At 55.3% G+C, this 19,909-nt stretch overlaps 6 protein-coding genes, 1 non-coding gene and 1 pseudogene across 8 annotated transcripts; 4 read left to right on the forward strand and 4 right to left on the reverse strand.

The window, feature by feature from the left end:
* The first annotated feature begins 810 nt into the window (after nt 1-810).
* F5Z01DRAFT_329642 (uncharacterized protein) lies at nt 811-1,826 on the forward strand. The gene is made up of 4 exons (XM_046259110.1): nt 811-914; nt 1,091-1,198; nt 1,250-1,309; nt 1,361-1,826. Exons 2-4 carry the CDS (start codon nt 1,117-1,119, stop codon nt 1,666-1,668), a joined length of 450 nt encoding a protein of 149 aa, XP_046114957.1. The 5' UTR covers nt 811-914; nt 1,091-1,116; the 3' UTR covers nt 1,669-1,826.
* Nucleotides 1,806-6,007, reverse strand: F5Z01DRAFT_329663 (uncharacterized protein). Its single transcript, XM_046259112.1, has 2 exons — nt 2,678-6,007; nt 1,806-2,622 (listed from the first exon to the last, which is right to left on the reverse strand). Exons 1-2 carry the CDS (start codon nt 5,810-5,812, stop codon nt 1,849-1,851), a joined length of 3,909 nt encoding a protein of 1,302 aa, XP_046114958.1. The 5' UTR covers nt 5,813-6,007; the 3' UTR covers nt 1,806-1,848.
* F5Z01DRAFT_329645 (negative regulator of mitosis) lies at nt 6,006-12,234 on the forward strand. Its single transcript, XM_046259111.1, has one exon. The coding sequence runs from the start codon at nt 6,195-6,197 to the stop codon at nt 11,976-11,978; it is 5,784 nt and encodes a 1,927-aa protein (XP_046114959.1). The 5' UTR covers nt 6,006-6,194; the 3' UTR covers nt 11,979-12,234.
* Nucleotides 12,235-12,495: 261 nt separating this feature from the next.
* On the forward strand, nt 12,496-12,644 carry F5Z01DRAFT_t92 (annotated as a pseudogene). Its single transcript has one exon. The product of its transcript is annotated as a tRNA-OTHER (tRNA).
* A 1,228-nt stretch (nt 12,645-13,872) lies between these two features.
* Nucleotides 13,873-14,406, forward strand: F5Z01DRAFT_628406 (uncharacterized protein; the record flags this gene model as incomplete). The annotated part of the gene is made up of 1 exon (XM_046261598.1): nt 13,873-14,406. One exon carries the CDS (start codon nt 13,873-13,875, stop codon nt 14,404-14,406), a length of 534 nt encoding a protein of 177 aa, XP_046114960.1.
* Nucleotides 14,407-15,230: 824 nt separating this feature from the next.
* On the reverse strand, nt 15,231-15,302 carry F5Z01DRAFT_t94. The gene has a single exon. It is a non-coding gene; the product is annotated as a tRNA-Ala (tRNA).
* Nucleotides 15,303-15,497: 195 nt separating this feature from the next.
* Nucleotides 15,498-16,756, reverse strand: F5Z01DRAFT_677286 (uncharacterized protein; the record flags this gene model as incomplete). The annotated part of the gene is made up of 4 exons (XM_046265341.1): nt 15,498-15,885; nt 15,939-16,062; nt 16,116-16,357; nt 16,413-16,756. 4 exons carry the CDS (start codon nt 16,754-16,756, stop codon nt 15,498-15,500), a joined length of 1,098 nt encoding a protein of 365 aa, XP_046114961.1.
* Nucleotides 16,757-17,863: 1,107 nt separating this feature from the next.
* On the reverse strand, nt 17,864-19,470 carry F5Z01DRAFT_628351 (uncharacterized protein; the record flags this gene model as incomplete). Its single annotated transcript, XM_046261594.1, has 2 exons — nt 17,864-18,235; nt 18,286-19,470. The coding sequence occupies 2 exons, from the start codon at nt 19,468-19,470 to the stop codon at nt 17,864-17,866; spliced, it is 1,557 nt and encodes a 518-aa protein (XP_046114962.1).
* Between the last annotated feature and the right edge of the window lie 439 nt (nt 19,471-19,909).

Here is a 19,909-nt window from a genome sequence, read left to right on the forward strand (position 1 = left end):
CCTTCGGTGATGCGGTTTGGCATTGCATGGCGTTATCTGGGATCAAAACAGGGACGCGGGATTCTCAAGAGAATCAAGGCTCTTTTATTGAATGAATGACTCTTACTTGAAGGGTTGCTTTCGTCGGCCGGTTACCATGTGTGAAAGGAACAGTGAAGCGATTTGCCAGAGCTGAGCTGGGCAACGGTGATTCTAGTGTAGGAGTTGACTACTTCTTTCTTGCAAGTACACCTTAGAGAAGAATCATAGAGTCTTCACTCTGCCGGCCATCCGAACAACCCCCTGAAGACCACGCGTCAGGGCGGACAATTGTGTGCCTCATGGCCTCAGCTCAGGCCGCTCTATGGGGGGCCAGATCTAAACCAGCTTCATCGAGAAAGGTGGGATACGGGTACAAGTTCCAAGTAGCAAGCCATGCTAGAAGCTGAATGAGAGCATATCATGGCAAAGAGTACGCGGCCATCGTTTACGTTGCTTCCCCTGGGATACTTGATGCGAGTTTGCTCCCGAGATGTCAACGATCGTCGAAACAAGCAGCATTTGGTCGAATGCTTTCCACAGGTCTCACAGTGGAAAGCCTGAATATGCCTTTCACAATAATGCTACGTAGGACCAGACGAGAGACGGCTTGGGGGCTGCCCAGTCACCATCCCATCTCCTATCACCACACTCGCCACTGACCGTGTGCACTGTGGACACTCCTGGCTGATGACCAGACGCTCACCCTTCGCTCAGATTCCAGTCTATGAATCCCCCTGGAAACAGTGAGCACGCTTTGCTTCGATGACTCCCCTCTGTTCCTTGTTTCCCCCCAGCGTGAGCCTGCAAAGCAACCTCTTCGACCGCACATCTCCCCCCTTCTCTTTCGCTGCTCAACACACTCGAGCAATCTGATCACCCAAGAAAACCAAAAGGTATGTACACTCCCTAGGGACTCTGGTTTTCTTTGTCTATAAATCAAGCGCTTGGCGGCACTTCCTCTGTTTGTACAGCCTCTCCTCGCCATCTTCTTCACTGGCTTCACCTTCTTGACACATCTCACCAATTCGCGGCCCTAAGGATCACAACAATAGACTAAAACAATATCTAGGACCCTCGTCAATATCTTCCATCAAGATGAATAACCTCTTCCGCTTCCTCGCCCTCACTGGCGCTACGCTCGTCGCCGCCGAGAACATGATCAACCTGGCCCCTTTCTGTGCGTTTTCTCCATCCGCCTTACGTACCATACTCATATTGACCAACACAGCCGACGACGTCTACACGCGAACTGAGCCACCCCAGGAGCTTGCATCCTCGACCGTTGACGGTACACAGCCTCCCTCCCCTCGCTCAGAGCATGTCACTAACACGCAAACAGGCCGCTTCGTCTACGAACTCAACCTCTGCACCATCGTCGAGTCTACCACCTGCCGGGTCTCCACGTCCACTGGCAACCCTGTCCCCGAGGAGCCCTCCTCTACGGCGTCCCCTACCCCGACTGGCGAAGACGGTCCCACTCCTACCGACAACGGTGGCAAGCTCACCTCTTCTCTCAGCACCGAGGATCAGCCCACGGCCACCGAGTCCGTTGCCGGCGAGGAGCCTACCGGCGGTGTTGCGAAGGCCAAGGCCCTCGACTACGGCGCCTTTGGTCTCGCTGGCCTTGCGGCTGCTTACCTCGTCTGATCCGACGCTCTCGGGAGCACACCCACAGGCATTGGGGTTTACGTTGATGATGAACACATCTTGGGGCGAAGGAAAGATTTTAAGTGGTACCTGATGCGCCGTTATGTACACGCTTCGCTCGTATCAATCGCGGCACCCTCCCGCATAAAATGGCATGAAACAAGTTGTGTCAACGACATCTCATGCCGCATGGCATAGCGGACAGCCATCGCGCGCCTGATCCCTCAATAATCGCGCTCGCATCACCTTCATGCTCACGCTGTACCGTCCTCCCTCTGCGGGCGGCCCCAGATCCACGTCCGCCTTCTTCCCATCATGTATCAGCTCCAGCAAGTGACTCACGTGGTAGACATGCCCGCAGGCATACCCCAGCAACGTCTCCATCTCGTATTCTGTAAACGGCTCATGGCACTGCGCGCAGTGACCTGGCTCCGGCACGCGGACGCCATGTGTCTTCTCATGGTCCTCGTCGCCTGCCTCCATGGCTTCCATGTCAACGTGCTTCCTCGATTTGACGACGACTTCGAATTTGACACCCTTTCTCTGGCGGGTGCGGAGTTCCTTTTGCGCGCCCGCGACTTCGCTCCGGAGGACCCGCGCAGCGCCGGAACTGATGCTGTACTGGATCTCGTGCTCCTTCATCATGTGCGTGAGGCCCTCGCGGAGTCCTTCGATCTCGAGTCCCTCGGGTATACGCTGCACCAGTTTGATCGGATCGACGGCGGTGCCAGCTTGCTCCAGTAGGCCGTGGATGAAGTTGGGCTTGTCCATGCTGTAGTTGAGCAAGTCGTCCCATAGATCATCATCGCCCTGTTCTTTTGCGAACTCGATGGCTTTGTGGACATCCTTGAGGCGGTCGATGATGAGATACAGTGCGCGCTTCATCTGCCCTGTCTTGGAATACAAGTGCACCAACTCGTCGTCGTACGAGTGAAGCTCGCACTCTTGGACAGCCTGAACAGTTAGCATGGTCTATATCTGGATACCCTCGGGAAAGGGCGAGACTTACTTTCTCCAGTACGTAGGATGTCGATGTTCTCAGGTATTCCATCAAGAGCGGCCGGTCGTACATTGCGAATAGATGCACAGCTAGATCAGCATAGTTGTCGACTAGCGACTGGCTGTCCATGACAAGGCGATCCACGTTCTCCCCAGTGCGCTCCTCGAGGCCATCGCCCTTCCACAGACCGCGCAGGTAAAAGTACAAGTACAGGTGCAGCTCTTGGGCTTGGAGCTGCTCGACGACCGTGTCGGGGCGCACTAGGCCGTGGTGGGCTTCATCCACGAGTAGTGCGATGGCCTCGGCCGTTGCAGCCTCTAGATCTTGCTCTGACATGTTTGGTAGATCCTCGGCCGAGACCCTCAAGCCGATGAACCCGGGAATGTCATCCACAACAGCCTCAGCCAAGTGACTGTCCCTGATAAGCCTGAAGACCGAGTCGGCATCTTGCAGCTTGATGTAGCACTTGAGCGCCTCATGGTACCGCCCGATGGCTTCGTGCAATCGCGCCAGACTCTCCACGACGATCCGCCAGTCGCGACCCTTCTCGCCATCTTCGACGCTGTCCTCGCGCACATCGCGGTATTTCAGCTGGTTCTCCAGCGCTGTTGTAACGGTTCGCGCATCAAAGAGTTCCGTCGACCAACGATCCAGAAGCTCTCTAAACCTGGGCTTGTCGGTCTTGATGTAATGCCCAAGGAGGACCTCGTATATAGTTGTCGGCAAGGGCGGTATCGTCGGCTCGGTCGGTATGAAGTTGGTGATCTCGTCAAACTTGCCTGCCCCGGCAAAGGCCCAGACCCATTTCTCCCAGCGGTCTGGCGTGGTCACCACCTTGCTGCAGACCTTGCCCGCCTCAAGCCATTTTCCTTCTTCGACAAGTTCCTGCACCCAGAGCTCACCGATTCGTCCCTTTTCACGCTCAACAGACGAGTACATCTTATTGTAATTTGAATCCGTGACAGAGTCATCATCGGCAGGTTCGTCCCCGTTTCCTCGAGGGGCTGTCTGCTGCTCGGATGCCGGAGCCCAGATCTCAGGGTGCTCGTCCAGAAGTTCCCATGCCTGGCTGAACTGCTGTCGCTCCAGCAGCCATTGGAAATGATCGGCAAGGTCTCTTTTTGTTGCCAGAATGCAGTCATACGGACTGTGGATGAAGATCTTGGAGCCGGGCTTGACCAGGTTAGGATGCACCGTCGTTGCTTGGTTCGAAGCCGAGCGCATGGGGCCTCTGGTGCTACCAGTCATGATGCTCGCCTCTTCACCGCTGCCTCGACTTCGGATGCTCGCGCCTGAGCTGAATAGCGATCCGGGGTTGACCGTCGCATTCCACATGCTGCTGCCAATGCCACCCAGCGCATCGAGAACGCCTCGCGATGACGCAACAGCGGCGGCGTTGCGCGGCGGCAGGATGCCGAGGTGATAGTCTCTGGCCGACAGTCGCTCATACCTACTGACATTGAGGCTGTCCGCGCTGACCTCCTCGGACGTGTCGAGGTCAATCAACCGTAACTCAGGTCGAAGGTGATTGGCTTTGCGTGGCAATCCCCCTGATGGTTGACTCCCCATCGAAGACGAGGAGTGCTTTGACTTGTGGCCCTTGACGTGAGGCACATCCTCTTCGTCGTCCGTATGCTCGTCGTCGTCGTCTGCCGTCACGTACGCCAGGACCACCATGAGGTTGTGGGTGTACAGCGAAATACCAGAAATAATGCAGTCGAGTCGCAGAATCTTTACGATTTGCGCATCACCTGGTATCACTTCCCCTGCATGTTTACCAGTACCCTTGCCGGTGGGATGGACGTGTATGATCCAGACAGTGCCGCCCCAGCCAACCAGTAGACGCTCGACTCCTTTATTAGACAGCGTCGCCTGCTCTCGTAGTTTTGACATTGCTGGCGTTCCCTGGCTGCCCGCGTTCACTGGCTGCGTCTCGAACGCAGTCTCATCTATCCATTCAACCCGCCCCTTCCAGACGCCAGCCATGGTCTCCCATTCGTCCGTGTTAGGACGGTCAATGTGACCAATACGCTTCCACGCGTCGTCGGTGTGGTTGCTGTCGAGATGCAGGTGGGACCTCATGATCTTGATGCCATGTTCATTCAGCCAGACAACATACTTTCCGGAAAGCGACCACTGGATGGTACTGATTGTGCCCTCACCCGAGTGCAAGATCGTGTCCTTGCCTGTGTTCGATCCGAGACCCATACTGCCGAGCCATCCTGATGCGGTGGCAGCAGCGCCGCCCGTCGTGGTGGACGTGCTTCGTCCTGGTCCACCGCCCACGGTCAAGATAAGCTGTCCACCAAGACCACCTGAGATATAGGTCCGGTCGCTCTTGTATTCTGGCGATAGAGCAACAGCCTGCACCGGCCGCGCGAAATTGCGCAACTGTACGTCCTTCAGGTCTAACAAGGACTGAACGCAGACATTGCCGTCCATGGACGAGGTTGCTATATAGATGTCGTTTGAGGGCGTCTTTGGCACCTGCTGAGCCTCCCGAGGCTTTCGAGACGAGGCAGCCGGTGCATTGGACTGCTGCGAACCGGGTCGGTCCTGGGATGCGTGGGTGGCGCTTCGTGTCGGAACTTGAGGCTTGTCGCTGGGAAGAGGTGGGGGATACGGGGATATCGAGATGCCTGTCACGGACGCAGCATGTGCATGATACACCCGCAGTGACTGAAAGACAGGTAGCTGGATGACGTGAATGTTGCCGTTGTGTGTGCCGGCGATCATTTTGTCCCCTGCCACGAGGAACGAACTCGTTGCATCGCCATTGCGGTACAGAGGGCGCAGGTGCTGTGTCATGGGCGCATACTTGAGCTGTGGTTCTTCGTCTTCGTCTTCGTCTTCGTCTTCGTCTTCGTCGTCATCCTCGTCCTCATCATCCTCATCGACACCTTCACCGTCTTCGTCTTCCTCGTCGTCATCGTCCTGCTCGTCGTCATCGCCCTTGGGCCTGGCAGCGCTGGCTTTGCCTTGGTTTTCGAGTCGTCCAACATCCGCCAACGGGGTTGCTAGGTCTTCCTCGTGTCTGGAGGTCACGCTGCCTTGATCATCGTCGCGTGGCGCGTAGCTGGGCAGCTGGGGAGACTCAGACTCATCGGCGCGGCCAGTGCCTGTCGAGGGCGTCTGGTCTGTCATCGCGACAGCGCATTCGTCTCGATCATACTGTGGGGGATTGGCAGTCGAAGTCGCGTTGTCGAACCGTCTGAATCGTTTGATGAGTACGTAGTAGGTGGTCGGGGTTGTTGGGAGGTGGAGGAAGCAATTGCGGTGCCTGCATTCACTACGTCACGAGGATGCCGTCGGTAAGGTACCACCTTTTGAGGTAAGGTACCTGAAGGCTGACGGATACAGCTTCATCCCTGCAAGCTATGCCCCACTAACTCACCACCCACCCTCGACCACATCCCACCACCAAGGGATCCGAACGCGTCGCAAACACGCGTCGTGGAGCTTCAAAAAGCATCAAGGACCTCTTTCGACCATCACGACCGATTGCAGCTTATGGAGCCCACGCGTCATGGCCTCGGTCGAGTCCCTAGGGCTGCACCAACCCTCGGGGCTTCAGTACGCCATCAACGAGCAACTACTTCCGCCCAACCCACCCTCGAGCGCATATGAATGGCACATTTCGACCGACGATACGAACGGGGAACATGTCGAGGATGAATTGTTGACAGCAAAGAACACGGTCATCTGGTCGAGAGGTGGCCTGGTCCGGAAGAGCTACAATTTCGACGTCGAGAAAGAGTCCATCACCCAGGCGCTCTTCGCACACTTCCCAGCTCCAGAAGACAATAAAAGACGAGCAAACGATTCTCCAAAGCTCGAAAAGGCTCTGGTCGTCATCCTTCAGACACAAGCTCGCATATACTGTCTCTCGGGCACCAGCCATGTCGTCCACATACCCTTCCCAGTCGAGTTCGCCTGCGCGGCACCCATTGGCATCATCCTGCAGCGACGACCTGCACCCGCCAATGCATCAGCGGTCGCGCTCAACGTCCCTCGTGTGACGCAGAGTTCACTTGTCTCATCGCATCTATCAGCCTTTCAAGCGTCTCAGATATCGACCTTCTCCATCGAGAATATGGGCAACGTGAGGCCACTCAGATTTGGCATGGGATCGACGGTCGGCCACGATGACCAGCAAAAACCAGTGGCCGACTCCCAATGGCCACGCTTGATGAGTCTGAAGGATCCTGTGCTGGAGCTCGGTCTCGTCGTCAGGGAAGCTGAACCCGACCCCAAGAAAGGACGGAGAAAACAATCCAAAGCGCCAAGCTTCCTTCACTCGTCCGAAGAGCTGCTTCATATCGAGCAGATCAGCATTGTCGGGGCAGAATCTGTCACTTTGGTGGTTACGCTCAATCGCGAGACGAACTCATTCACTGTATGGCGCCTAACATATCTCGACCCTTTCGACCCCTTTATCAAAAAGTCGAACAAGGTGGAGCGGCGAAAGTCGCACAGACGAAGTTCTATGCAGCCGCCGCTGAGCAGTGGTACCTCGACGCCTGCGCATGCAGGGGGCCGCGACAGCTTTGGCGCCCCTTTACCAGGAAAACGACCGCGCAAGACGGAAAAGATCGAGAAACCGCTCGATCTGGTGATGTCGCTGGAACAGCAAGACCACGAGACCAACAAGGCCACGCGCCGAAGCTCCCGAAGAGTCAGTTCCATGCTGGCACGAGCTGACTTGTCAGCGTCCCATGAACGACATGCTTTTGGTGATCAGTCTGTTGGCGCAGGACATGGCTCCACACGGCGAGGAGAGTCTTTTGGTGCCAACGCACGCTCGAGTGTGCATGGAAGCCAGATACGCCCCAGCCTGGGAAGCCTGCTTGAGGCACCCTTTGACGTTGGTCTCGACGAGGGGTTCCATAACATGGGCCTGGAAGACCACGAGATCGATGGCCTGCAGCGGGAGGTCAAGCTAGCGAAGATTCACAGCATTGATTGGGAGAGTCATGCATTTCACTACCAAGCTGGCAGGTCAACTCGGAAGCCTCAGCCAAAAGTGTTCATCCTGAAAGCACCGCCCTTTGAAAGCAATCACAATTCCGTGCGGCAGCTTCTTGTTGGTGTACAGGATCCGACCGACAAGCACCTGCAGTTCATGGCGCTCCAGCTCCAACTGAAGCCGAAGAGCGCCAAAAGCAAAGGCCCCGTAACGGGGGACCTTGGGGTCATGCATGTTTCGTTGCTTCCGGGGGAACTGAGGGTCGCTCATAATGTGATGGACTCTTGCAAAGTTGTCGATGGCGACGAGTCCGCAGTCCTTGTGCTGTCTGAATCTGCCGATGGACGGCACGAGCTGACCCTTCAAGCGCCATGGCGGGAGCTGACGAGGATACCTTTGACCATGCTGCTTGTTGAAAACACCAAGAGCTTGCAGTATGTAGCTAGAAGCATCGATCGGGACGTCAAGCACCTCAAGTCGGAAGTTATCGACCCAAGCAACGGCAGTATCGTGGGCATCCGGCATAGTCGGAGCCGCGGTGTGGTCGATGTTGTTGACTCGCAGGGCAGGCTACACCAGCTCAGGATTCAGTTGCAGCCTGTCACTCCACTGGTGAGACGCGTGCTGGCGGTCTGCAAAGGTGCACTGCCAGATGGCGTCGGGGAGCGCATCCAAGCCGGCTGGTTCCATACCATGCAGTGGCTCTCGGGCCGCGATGACAATGTTGCTCATGTAGAATGGTCTGCGACCGTCATATTGCTGCTAGCCATGTATCTCAACCTGGGCCGCACGGATACCACTGCCTTCACAACGACACGATTGCCTGTACGAAAGAGGCGGACCGTGTCTGGGTCTTTTGGACCGATCCGCGAGTCCGATGACTGGAAAGCTCTGGAGATGGGAGAAACGGTCAACTCGCACGGCTGCCCGCCGTGGCTGATGAACAAGGGATGGGAGTGGGCATTGGACGAGGACTTGGACGATGCGATGTCGCCTCATGGAGAACTGAGCCCGGCTCCGAAATTCATGAGCCGTCACATTACCCTGGCCAAGGAGTTTCTATCCGCTGCAGCTGGCGAGTCTGCCACAGGCCCAGGAGGCTACTTACCTACGGCCCTCAGCAGAACCCCAGAGTCGAGGAGAAAGAACGCGACAGATATGTTCCTGGCGCTCCATCTTCTGCTCGAGGAGATGAAATTGGACATCACCATCCCTGAAACTGTTTCCCCTGGCAGGGTTGACCTTCGCGTCATGCTATGTCAAATTGGCCGATGGCTTTGCTGGGAGAGCTTCTGGACGGTACACGAGGTTGGGATACAAGAAGACATTGATCATCGTCATGACACCGACCTCCAGGTGCAGCCCCCTATTGAGGAACCGGTTAAGCGACCAGACATATTGCAATGGATTCAGGGCCAGTTCACACAGACTGAGCGTGAGCCCTACTTTACACCAGCCGAGATGTTCTATCTAAGTTGTGGCATGAGCGAAACCGACCTCAAATGGGACTTGCGATGGAACGACATTTTCCCTCGGACGCTCGTCTTTAAGCGCTTCTTCAAAAGCCTGAAGCGAAACCCTTCCGCCGTGGACATGGTGGAGGCCATGGACGAGTGTGGCATGATACCCTCATTTCTTGATACACTGCCTGAAGCAGTGTTGGTACCTTTGCAAGACGCCATCTCGCAGTGTCAACCGCATCCGCCATCGACGTGGTCTAGCAGCCTTCTCCATTTGGTGAAGAGGAAAGACATTGCCCGAATCCTGACTCCTGACGAGCACAAGCGGCCTCCAAATGCGAATCTACTAGCACCGACTCATGCAGCTACATGGGATTTCAAGCTTCTCTGCTCTAGTGTCGAGGAGGCCAATGCTCTTGCACCCGAGGAAGGCGAAGGCACTGAACGACAAGCTGTTATCCGCGCCTTGTTCAAGGATGATCGACGTCTGAACGAAGTGCAGGAACTGCTATCCACGCACAAAGCCCGCGCAGTACATTTTTCGGCACCATCCGACGTGCCTGAGAGTGTCCACTTGGAGAAGCAAAAGGACTTTGTTGCCAGAGTCGCGCTCGGCACCTTGGCCATACCCTCTGGTCGGGGTCTCTTGTTCTATGGGCTGCGCCACCCCATCCTCACACAAAGACTGCAGATCAGCGGCTTCAACCTGCACTGCGTAGTCAAACCTGCCAACGTTACGGTGGCCGTTGACAAGAGCCACTTTTCCGAGGACAAGGTATCTTGGGCTTTCTTCCACCAGGGCGTGGCAGCAGCGTTGGCGGTGTCACCCGAAGCAAAGGGCATTGATTCATCGTGGATCATCTTCAACAAGACGTCGCAGGAACTCGGCAACCGTCACGCCGGCTTCTTACTCGCGCTGGGGTTGAATGGTCACCTAAAAGGTGTGGCCAAATGGGTCGCGTACAAATACCTTACCCCGAAGCACACCATGACCTCGATCGGTCTCCTCTTGGGCTTCGCGGCATCTTACATGGGGACTATGGACTCACTGATTACCCGTCTGCTGTCGGTGCATGCTACGCGCATGCTACCCCGGGGTTCTGCTGAGTTGAATCTATCACCCCTCACACAAACCTCTGCCCTCCTCGGCATCGGTCTACTGTACTGCAACAGCCAGCATCGCCGTATGAGCGAGATCATGCTCTCCGAGATTGAGCATATTGACGTCGAAGATGAGCAAGAGCCCTTGCGGAGCGAGTGTTATCGCCTAGCGGCTGGTTTCGCTTTGGGATTCATCAACCTCGGCAAAGGCAATGATCTCAAGGGCCTTCATGACCTGAAAGTCACCGAGAAGCTCATTACACTTGCTACGATGACAAAAAGTGTCGAAATTGTCCATATCCTGGACAGAGCCGCTGCTGGCGCGGTGATGGCTATTGCTTTCATCTACATGAAGACGGAGGATGCCAGTGTAGCACGCAAAATCGACGTGCCCGACTCCATCCTGCAGTTCGACTACATCCGTCCAGACATCTTGCTGCTGAGGACGATGACCAAGAACATCATCATGTGGTCCAAGATCCAGCCGACATTCTCTTGGATCTCCAAGAGTCTACCCAGCGTCTATCGATCTCGGCACAGGCTACAAAGCACGAATGGGCTTCGGTCGACGGATCTGCCGCTCTTCAGCATTCTGGCTGGCGTCTGCCTCTCCATCGCCCTGCGCTTTTCCGGCAGCGCATCGATCAAAGTGCGTGACCTTTTGCTGCACTATCTGGACCAGTTTATCCGCATCACACGGATACCTTCGTCCGTCACGGATCCAGAGCTTAGCCCTCCTTATGACGAAGAGCTTACACGCTCTAATGCGCGCATGTGTCAAGACGTCCTGGCGCTTTCGCTGTCTATCGTTATGGCTGGCACGGGCGATATACCCGTTCTTCGTCGTCTACGGTCTCTTCACGGGCGAGCCGACGCAGAAACGCCCTATGGATCCCATCTAGCCGCTCATCTGGCCATTGGCGCCTTGTTTCTCGGCTGTGGCACCGTCACGTTCGGGAACAGCAACCAAGCTATTGCCGCCCTTCTCATTTCCTTTTATCCCATCTTCCCGACGGATGTGATGGACAATCGCTCCCACTTGCAGGCCCTGCGACACTTCTGGGTTCTCGCCACCGAGCAACGCTGTCTCGTGGCCAAGGATATCCTGACAGGCCAGCCCGTCGCAGTGGATGTACAGATACGTCTCAAATCCCGCCACGTAGAGTCATCCCTTTACCGCACGACGCCCTGTCTCCTTCCACCACTGGAGCAGATTGAGAGCCTCTCCACAAATGGGGGACCCGAATTCTGGGACATCACCGTGGACTTCAACCGAGCCGAAGTGCGCGAGGACTTTGCCAAGACGCAGAGTATCTATCTCCGTCGTCGGCCACCTCACGAAGGAGCCTTCTCCTCGACCCTCAGGGCTTTAGGGACTGCAAAGAAGGGCAACACGCCTCTCGAGTGGCTCTTCAGTCTCGATGCGCTGAAAGAAATAACGCATGCGGAGCGTGCGGCAATGCTACAGGCCACGTCTGGAGAGGAAGAAGAAGAGCGGGAGACGGGTTGTGCTGTCGACGCACGTTTGGAGTTGAACAGGGGCATCAGTGAAGCCACCGACCGTGAAAGGATGGAGGGCGCCAGACTTTTGTTCGAGTGGGGAAGCGTCAGAGATAGAATGCTCAAGGGTGTCGACGTGGGCGACAGCATGTCCACGGAGAAGAATGAAAGTATGCGGACCCAGGCGGGTAGAGGAGACGAGGGGACGTGGTGGATGAGGGACAGTGTTGTCGAGGCACTCAAGGGGCAGGTCATGTTGACGGGCAGAGAGCTCGATGATTAGAAGACAGTGCCGAGCGAGTGTCTTTCCAAAACCTAGAATTTCTAAGAAAGACTTCGTCATATTCCACTTGATGATGCCCACTTCAACGTGTGGAAGCAACCAACTTTCGGTCCTCATAAGAGTCCTTGGATATGACCACACCCACGTATGTTGACAAACATACCAGAAAGCAATCGGCAATAAATTGGGCAAGTAACCGTCACGCCCGGCGATTTGTCCGTTCCTCCTTTCCCGACGCCTCTTATTGAGTCCGGGCGCGCAGCGTCGTGGGAGTCACGGCTACCCTGCAACATGCAGCTGAGATTAGTGTGCTTTCACCAGCATATGTATACAGCATACCAGTACTAAATAGATTCTGCCCACCAGCGCTAGCGATCTCGTCGAGTGAGTATAGGACATGTCAGCATGTTCGTTCGGAGGTTGGCAGATTCAAGGGCGACGCTTCAAGCCCTCACTCAAGCCAAACACAGGTTGCGACCTATATATACCTCAATTTCTGCCCCATCCATTTGATGGAACGCAGATGCCCGAGTGGTTAAGGGGGCGCGTTTGTACGTACCTCTGCTTTTATCTCTCCATCCGTCTAGCGCTAACTCTGTTTAACAGAAGTTTACCAACTTCCCGCGCTGTCGTAAGACGTCAAGAGTTCGAACCTCTTTCTGCGTAATTCTTTTTTTTTTTTGTTTTCTTCTTCCCCTTTTCTTTTTTCTTTTTCGTCTCCGGTTTCACGTCGGCTATAGGGAATGAAGCAAGGATCGCCTTCTCACGCAATTCGATGCACGTCGTTATGGCTGTTCTTAATATCCTCGGCCTCTCAAACACCAGCGCGTACATCGAACCTTGCACCGACAACTCCCCAATGATTTCAGCTTGATGAAAATCACTCGGCGTGGACACAGCGCATATGCGATGCAGCGATCGTCCATCGCGCAGCATTTTGTATATCGCCTGCCGATTGGATCGCATCCGCTGCCAGTTCTGGTGTTCCAGGAGGAGCGTCTTGCGGCAAACATCGCCCAGCAGTACGTGGATGCCGCAGCTCCTAAGCCGCTCAAATGCCCGACAATTGCGCTGAGGAGCTGGCAAGTCATCCTACGAAGAAAATGACCTCGGCCTCCCACCATGTTCGACGAGGAGCCTAAGTATTGTGCGCAGAGAGGCCCCAGGCCACCCGAGCGGGGGGGTAAGGTTCGGAACCGTGTCGACTGTCAGGACTCAGACCTGAGCCATGGCCTTATGGAAACCCATTCTTTGACTGATGTACTTTCTCATGACCACGCCAGAGAAACAACGGATGACTGCTTCCTAGGATATCCGCTGGTGCCTTCTTGCAATTCACCTTCTGTTGGGGCGGCTATCAGACATGGCACGCTACACATTGAACTTGACCTGTTCAGCCCGTGATCAGCAGTCTCCAGACAACGGTCACGAGTGTTGTCGTCAAAATAAAGAAGGTGGTATTGGATCAGCAGTAGCCGGGGCTTGTCACCCTCTCCACCCCGCAGTCTGTTTCGCTCGGCAATTTACCCCAGACAAGACCCCATGTCAAAGTCGGCATTTGCAAATAAAGTTCCGAGAGGCGAAGAGACACAAGTCAACCCACCCCCACCGGAATGCTCCCCTTGTCGACAGAGCTGAAGAGTGTCGTGAACCTCATTCGCGCGCCAGAAAGGGGGGAGAATGGCGAGAGTGGCCGAGGGAATCGCGATGTCTCGTTGGGATTGCAAAGTACATCGATGCTACCCAAAGTGCTTCGCCAGTCAAAAGCATAAATAGGAGACTTATGCGCACCGTTGCTCTTCATTATAACACATCCAGCCCTCAACTGCTTCGAACTAGCTGTCCAAACTCAACGACCTCCAAGTCTCGCCTTCATCCCTCTTCTTTCGCCAACATGCGTCTTTCAATCCTCGCCGCCATCGCAGCCTTTACCTACTCGGCATCAGCCGACCTGGTCTGGTCTCTCGAGAAGTCCTCAGCCCCGTCTGACGACGAAGCTGACGCCTACGCAAAAATCGAGACCGCCATGACGCTGGCCGTCCAGCGCTACAATGGCCTCGCCGATCCTGTCAAGACGATCCGCGTCTACTACGCACCCGGCGTGCCCACTGCCGAGGCCAACTTCAGCGGCGACCTACGCTTCGGCAGCAACAGATCCTACATGAATGAGCGCACCGCCCTGCACGAGATCTCGCACACACTGGGTATCGGGCAGACAGCTGCCTTTGACAACAAGTGCAACGCCAATGACTGGGCGACCGCAACGCCACTGCTGCAGTCATGGGACGGACCTGATGCCCGGATCAACTGTGGAGGAAGCCACATTTGGCCCTACGGTTTGAACTATGACAGCGAGTTCAGCGAGGAGGCGGCCAACAGGCACGTCCTGCTGATCCAGGCTATGATCAATGACGGGTTGATGGGTTAGATTATTCTTTGGAGTTTGCCGAATGCAAGTCCGTATGTACCTCGAGGAAATGGAAAAGGTATTTCCAAACACCGCATTGGATGTGTATCGACTGGTTTGTCGGTCTATTTGTTCCCTGTGATTTTGTATAGAAAGAAAACCTCTCGCAGCAGAAGCGGAGACTCGAAAATGATCTTCTGAGCTGATATCTGTGGTAAGCTATTCCAAAGCGCAGATCTCCATTGACGTTTTCGAAAACGCGTCAACCTGGAGGCTTGAGAGTCTGCCGAGCGGGATGGCCTCTCAACTTCCCCAATACAGACTGACTCACTTCGTCTTGAACGTTCCGTACGAATGAATGTGGCTCGACTGAAGGAGTGGGAAAATGCTGGTGCTATGGCTGCAGTCAAAAGACCTAGCGGAGTCGAGCCATTCTCAAGCCTCCAGGTTGACGTGTTTTCGAAAACGTCAATGAAGATCTGCACTATGGAATAGCTTACCGCAGAAATCAGCTTATCATAGAGCCCTGCCCAGGGGTTGCTTTGTGGCCTTTGCCTGCCCAGAGATTGCTTTGTGGCCTTTGCCTGCCCAAAGCATGGTCGCCCATGCCTCGCTGCACATGATCTTTGTCAAGATCAAGTTCAAGAGGATGCAAGTCAAGGTTCAAGATGGGTCAAGAGTCAAACCGATCTAGCGAGTAATGTGGCCCCGCCCGCCAGATCTCACCCGCGCAGCGCACGCCGCACGCCGCATACCTCATCTTTCATTGAACTCAACAGTCAAGTAATACAGACTGCAAAAAGAAAAACTATTGTATCCTCAGAGTGTGCAAAATGCAAAAGATTTGGACGAACAGGGAATTGAACCCTGGACCTCTTCCATGCTAAGGAAGAATCATACCACTAGACCATTCGCCCGTTGGTGGATCGGAATCCTGGACGCTCGAGGCGCCTGTTTGATGGAGGTGTGCGAAGAAATTGAGCTTTATGTAGTCCGCATGGCATTCTTGGAAAAAAAAGAAAAAAAAAAAAAAACGCAGCACATCACACAGACAGTCGGAAGTACGGATCACGCTCATGTTGTTCAAGTTTGTCATTTCACATTTTTAGCTGTCATTGCCGTCCTATTATCCGCGTCTCGTCATTATACAGGTCATCCAGCGCCGTCACGCGGTCCTCCCCATTGGACGACGCCTTTGACGACGAAAAGTGCACCTCGCCAGTAGCCGAAGACGTCGAGATCCGTCGGAGATAGAGGACTGGTTCGGGCGGTGGTATGTTGGAGCCCTGCGAATGGCTCGTATGTCGTCGCTGTATGTCGCGCGACAGTGTGAAGAAGAAGGCAGCGTTGGCCACGATGCAGGCGCACAGAATCTCGATGGACGCCCACAATGATCGCGTTCGCTGGCTGAGTGATTGTGTGAGGATGAGTGGAAGGCGTAGGAGCGTGATGATGACGACAATGGTGCCGATGCCGAAGAGGAGGTACAGTTGGAGCTTGCTGCCACGCGTGTCAGTGATGTGATTGGGCTCATCGGCCACAGGAACACTTACTCCTTCTTTTGTAGTCTGACGTTTCGCAGCATCGGAAAGGGCAGCGCAATCAGGACCAGGTCGGTGAGAATGTTGGTGATCGCCATGGTGAGGAGGTTGGCCATTGCCTTGGCGCAGGTCGGAACTACTCTCGCGTCAGCGCCTAATCTGATTCCTTCATATCTCGAAAACACGTACGTTTGCCGGGGGGCGCTAAATCCCAGGCACTATTAAAGACATTGGTCAGCTTCTGGTGTCCCCAGGATCGGGGGTGGACGAACAGATGAAGTGGACGGCACTCCGAAACAGTGGCGATTACGACCCCCACAAAGGTGACAACAATGAACCACCAGGAGATGGTGGCCGCTCTTTTGCCCCAGTCCAGCGTGTTGATGAATCGTGAGTAGAATGCGAGAAGGCAGAGCTTCAAGCACCACAAGCTATGTCCCAAGGTCAGACCACAACCGCACATCGGCAGAGCCAGGCGCAACCTACAACAAGGCATAGCATATCCTGCCAGGGATAAGCAGTTTCCTCGCCAGCTCCCTGTCCGCGTTCAACTGCGCAACGGTCAAGCCCACGGCGTTGGCCTCCTCGACCGACACTGGCGCCGTGGACTGCGGCGGATTGAGCACAAAGGCACTCAGAATCGTCGCGGATCGACCGATGAGCGGCAACAGCGCAAATGCCATGATGGTGTCATCGTTGCGCCAGTGTCGGTGGCACGTCTTGTGGATGTGGCATCGCGATACGGCGCGGTAGACGCAGCGGAAGAGGATGAGCGTTGCGCAGAGGCAGGTGGAGAAGATGCTGAAAATGAGGTCCGACGAGAGCGCCATTTTCTTGGTGCCCGCTGTCAACGCGCCATTGGAGGTCGGTGTCTCAGCGCAACGTGTGCCTTCCGTGTCTTGGATGTCTGTTCCATGAATCCACGGGTGTGAACAAGTCAACAGGATAAGGATTAATATTATGTACAGAGGTCATGGGGCCGTCCAGCCGGCTGGGCATGTGGAGGGCTCGTCTGGGGTCGGGGTCACCCCGTGTCGGCTAGTCATGCTCCCGGTCCACGGAGCTGGGAATGGATCATTTCGATGTCTGGCGTCGAAGTCCAGCCGCACTGGAGTCTGCGAGTCTGCGAGTCGGCCGCAGGAACCGTGCAGGTGGTGGCATAACCATATTTCCCCTGTTCAATTATCGCTGCCTGCAGCGCTGCGGAAGCCATGTCTCTGGCGAGAATACCTCCCAACCATCCCCACGTCAATCCGAGGAGCAAGTCGAGACGAAGGAAGAGGCCCCTTGGCCTGACGAAGACGGTCGAATTTCTTTCACGAAACGAGCCAATCTTCGCGTCCAGTGGCTTGCGTAGCGCCCCGCGATCATCCGACGCAGCAGTCCATGACTAACGCATCCTGGGCGCGCAATTCTACAGTAATATGCGCGGTCCGCCGGACAAACTTCAAAGTTCCCAGGACACGAATGAACCAGACGAGTGCCTCTCCCCATTCCGCGCCCTGTCCATGGCGACAGCCGTTGTTCCGGCTCCTTGACACTTGCTGCGCAGCAGCCTCAGGGGGGTCGAACCCCACAAAACGCGCAGATCACCAGCATTCGGGCTACGTCCGCGTTGGGCTCAAGTCGTAGACTCGTAGGGCATCAATCGAGCATCTTGATTCTTAACTACGTATCTGGAAAACCGATGGGATGAACTCGAAGGTTGAGCGCCTCATAGGGCTGATCTGTGAGCGGTGCGGGTGGGGAGACTGGATAAAGCTGACACTAACGATCTGGTATCCGTATGTGAGGCTGTGAGCAACGTACAGCACTAACGTAGGAGATTCTGGAGCCGACATGACACATCACGGTGGCTATCTGATGGTGGTACATGCCGCAATCAAGTCTATCTACAGACGCCGAACTCCTTGCCATTATACAAAAAACCCATCCTATCAAAAGATCCTCCTGACACTCGCCTTCTCCCACTGCACAACTGGACATTGTCGATCATCGCGGAACTGCTGCACCCTCTCACTGACCCAGCCAGCCTTGATCTCCTGCTGGGGATCGTCAACCGAGCGTGTGGGCTTGTCGCCATATCGGATCGAGCGCATGGCGATGCACTTCTTCTCTTGACCACCACGCCACGACCACTGCACGCAATTGTCAAAAGACTTGCAGTAGTCGCCGCAAGCGTCAAAAGAGTCGATGCTGGCTTCGGGAGGGGCTAACCAGCCGTCCCAGTCGCCATTGTCCCAGTTGTCCTTGACGGAGGGGTCGCCAGGATGATGGAAGCGCCAGAGGTCGGCGTACAGCAAGGGGCGCTGCCATGATTAGCAAAGTCACAACGGAGATGGACTGTTGTTCCACTTACTCCAAGCTGTCTCTCACCAAATTCCCACTTCCACAGATCTCGCATGTCATCGGGCTTCGTCTTGTGCAGAGTGATGGGTGGCTGACACCAGTATAGATCGCTGAACGGTATCCCATGCGCAGGATGGGGATTAAAATGTGGCCAGTACCCATGCAGAGGGATTCCAATATCCCAGAGACTCCATCCCATGATGCTGTCACCACAACACTCTCCCCTCAGGTCGGGCAGCCACTTCTCCAACAGAGGAGGCTCAATGTACTGGCCAGCCGCATCCGTCTCGCGATGCAACAAGGCCTTGATCGACCCTCGGCTCAGTACGAAGCCAGGACCGCCGTTGGCAAAGAATGTCTTGATCCTCTTGTCCTCCACGACTCGCCCTGGCGATGGGGACCCCATGTATAGCGGGACCTCGGGGTCAAAGGTCTGCAGGAAGCGAAACGCATTGTCCCAGAACACATACGTGTCCGTCTCGAAGAAAAAGTAAAAGTCCCTGTCGGGCTTCATCATGACGGCCCTCTCCACCATGGGCAGGAATTTGTACTTGTCCAGGATCCACCCATTGATCTTGCCCATGGCCTCCTTGTCCTTGTCCAGCGTGCCATTGGCTTTCATCTCCTTGAGCCAGACGTAATTCATCAAGTCTGGATTGTCATCTGCGTAGTATATCTCGGGCAGATCGGCCAGAACATCGATGACCTCGTGGACGTGGATCGTCTCCTCGAGATCCGAAAAGATGAGTAGCTCGTCCTTGTCGAAGCAGGCGCTCACGCTGTCCAGCTGCGCTTCAATCTTGGCCTTATCCTCGCCATGGCCCATCTTGAGGACGGGCTGCACGGAGCCGAGGAGGTGTTTCGGGAACGTTGCGCAGAGAGCATCTTTCGATTTCGCAGATGGGTTCTGGACGCTGACGGGGCGGAAACGGCTGGTCGTCGAGAAGGGGTAGTATTCGGGCGGCGGATCGCTCTTCAAAAAGGCAGGCACCAGCGCGACGAGGCTGGATGTCGTGCTGGCGTAGATGTCAGGAGGGAGATGGAGCTCGTCGCTGTGCGCATTGTGAAGCGTGATTACGAGGATGATGAGGAGCGCGACGGCCGCGAGGATGACGATGCGCGTGAAGCGCTTGTTGAGCGCGAGGGCGCGCAGTGATATGGTGGGTGTTGCCGCATTTTGCGACTTGAAGGCCATGATCGCATCTTGGAGGTGGTCGACAATCGAGACTGGTCGAAGGGTGATGCCGTTGGACATTCAATTGCTGACGGACGGTCCGGGCCGTTCGAGGAGCTGTGCGACTGTCTACCTACCCTATACTTGTGTGCCAACTTCGACTGTATTACCGTGCACACTCACAATAAAGACGTTCCCTTGCGGTGATCTTCACAGCTGCACCTTGTCGTCTCTAGAGCAAGCTTGTGCGCGCTTTTTCAGCAGAAAAATGTAGGAAAAAGGGGTCTTGATTGTTTTGGGCTAGAAGCCACCGGCCTCGCGTCCACAGTGCACGACTACAACAAGGTGTGATTTAACGTGTAAACAACATTTTTATGTTTCCACTAAGACATCATTTTTTTTTTTCAGAACAATAACAATTGCACGCCCATACCCAGCTGCATCTCAACAAGGCGTGGCG

This window comes from Emericellopsis atlantica (genome assembly GCF_019669845.1).
Source record: "Emericellopsis atlantica unplaced genomic scaffold F5Z01scaffold_30, whole genome shotgun sequence".
Classification (NCBI taxonomy): domain Eukaryota; kingdom Fungi; phylum Ascomycota; class Sordariomycetes; order Hypocreales; family Bionectriaceae; genus Emericellopsis; species Emericellopsis atlantica.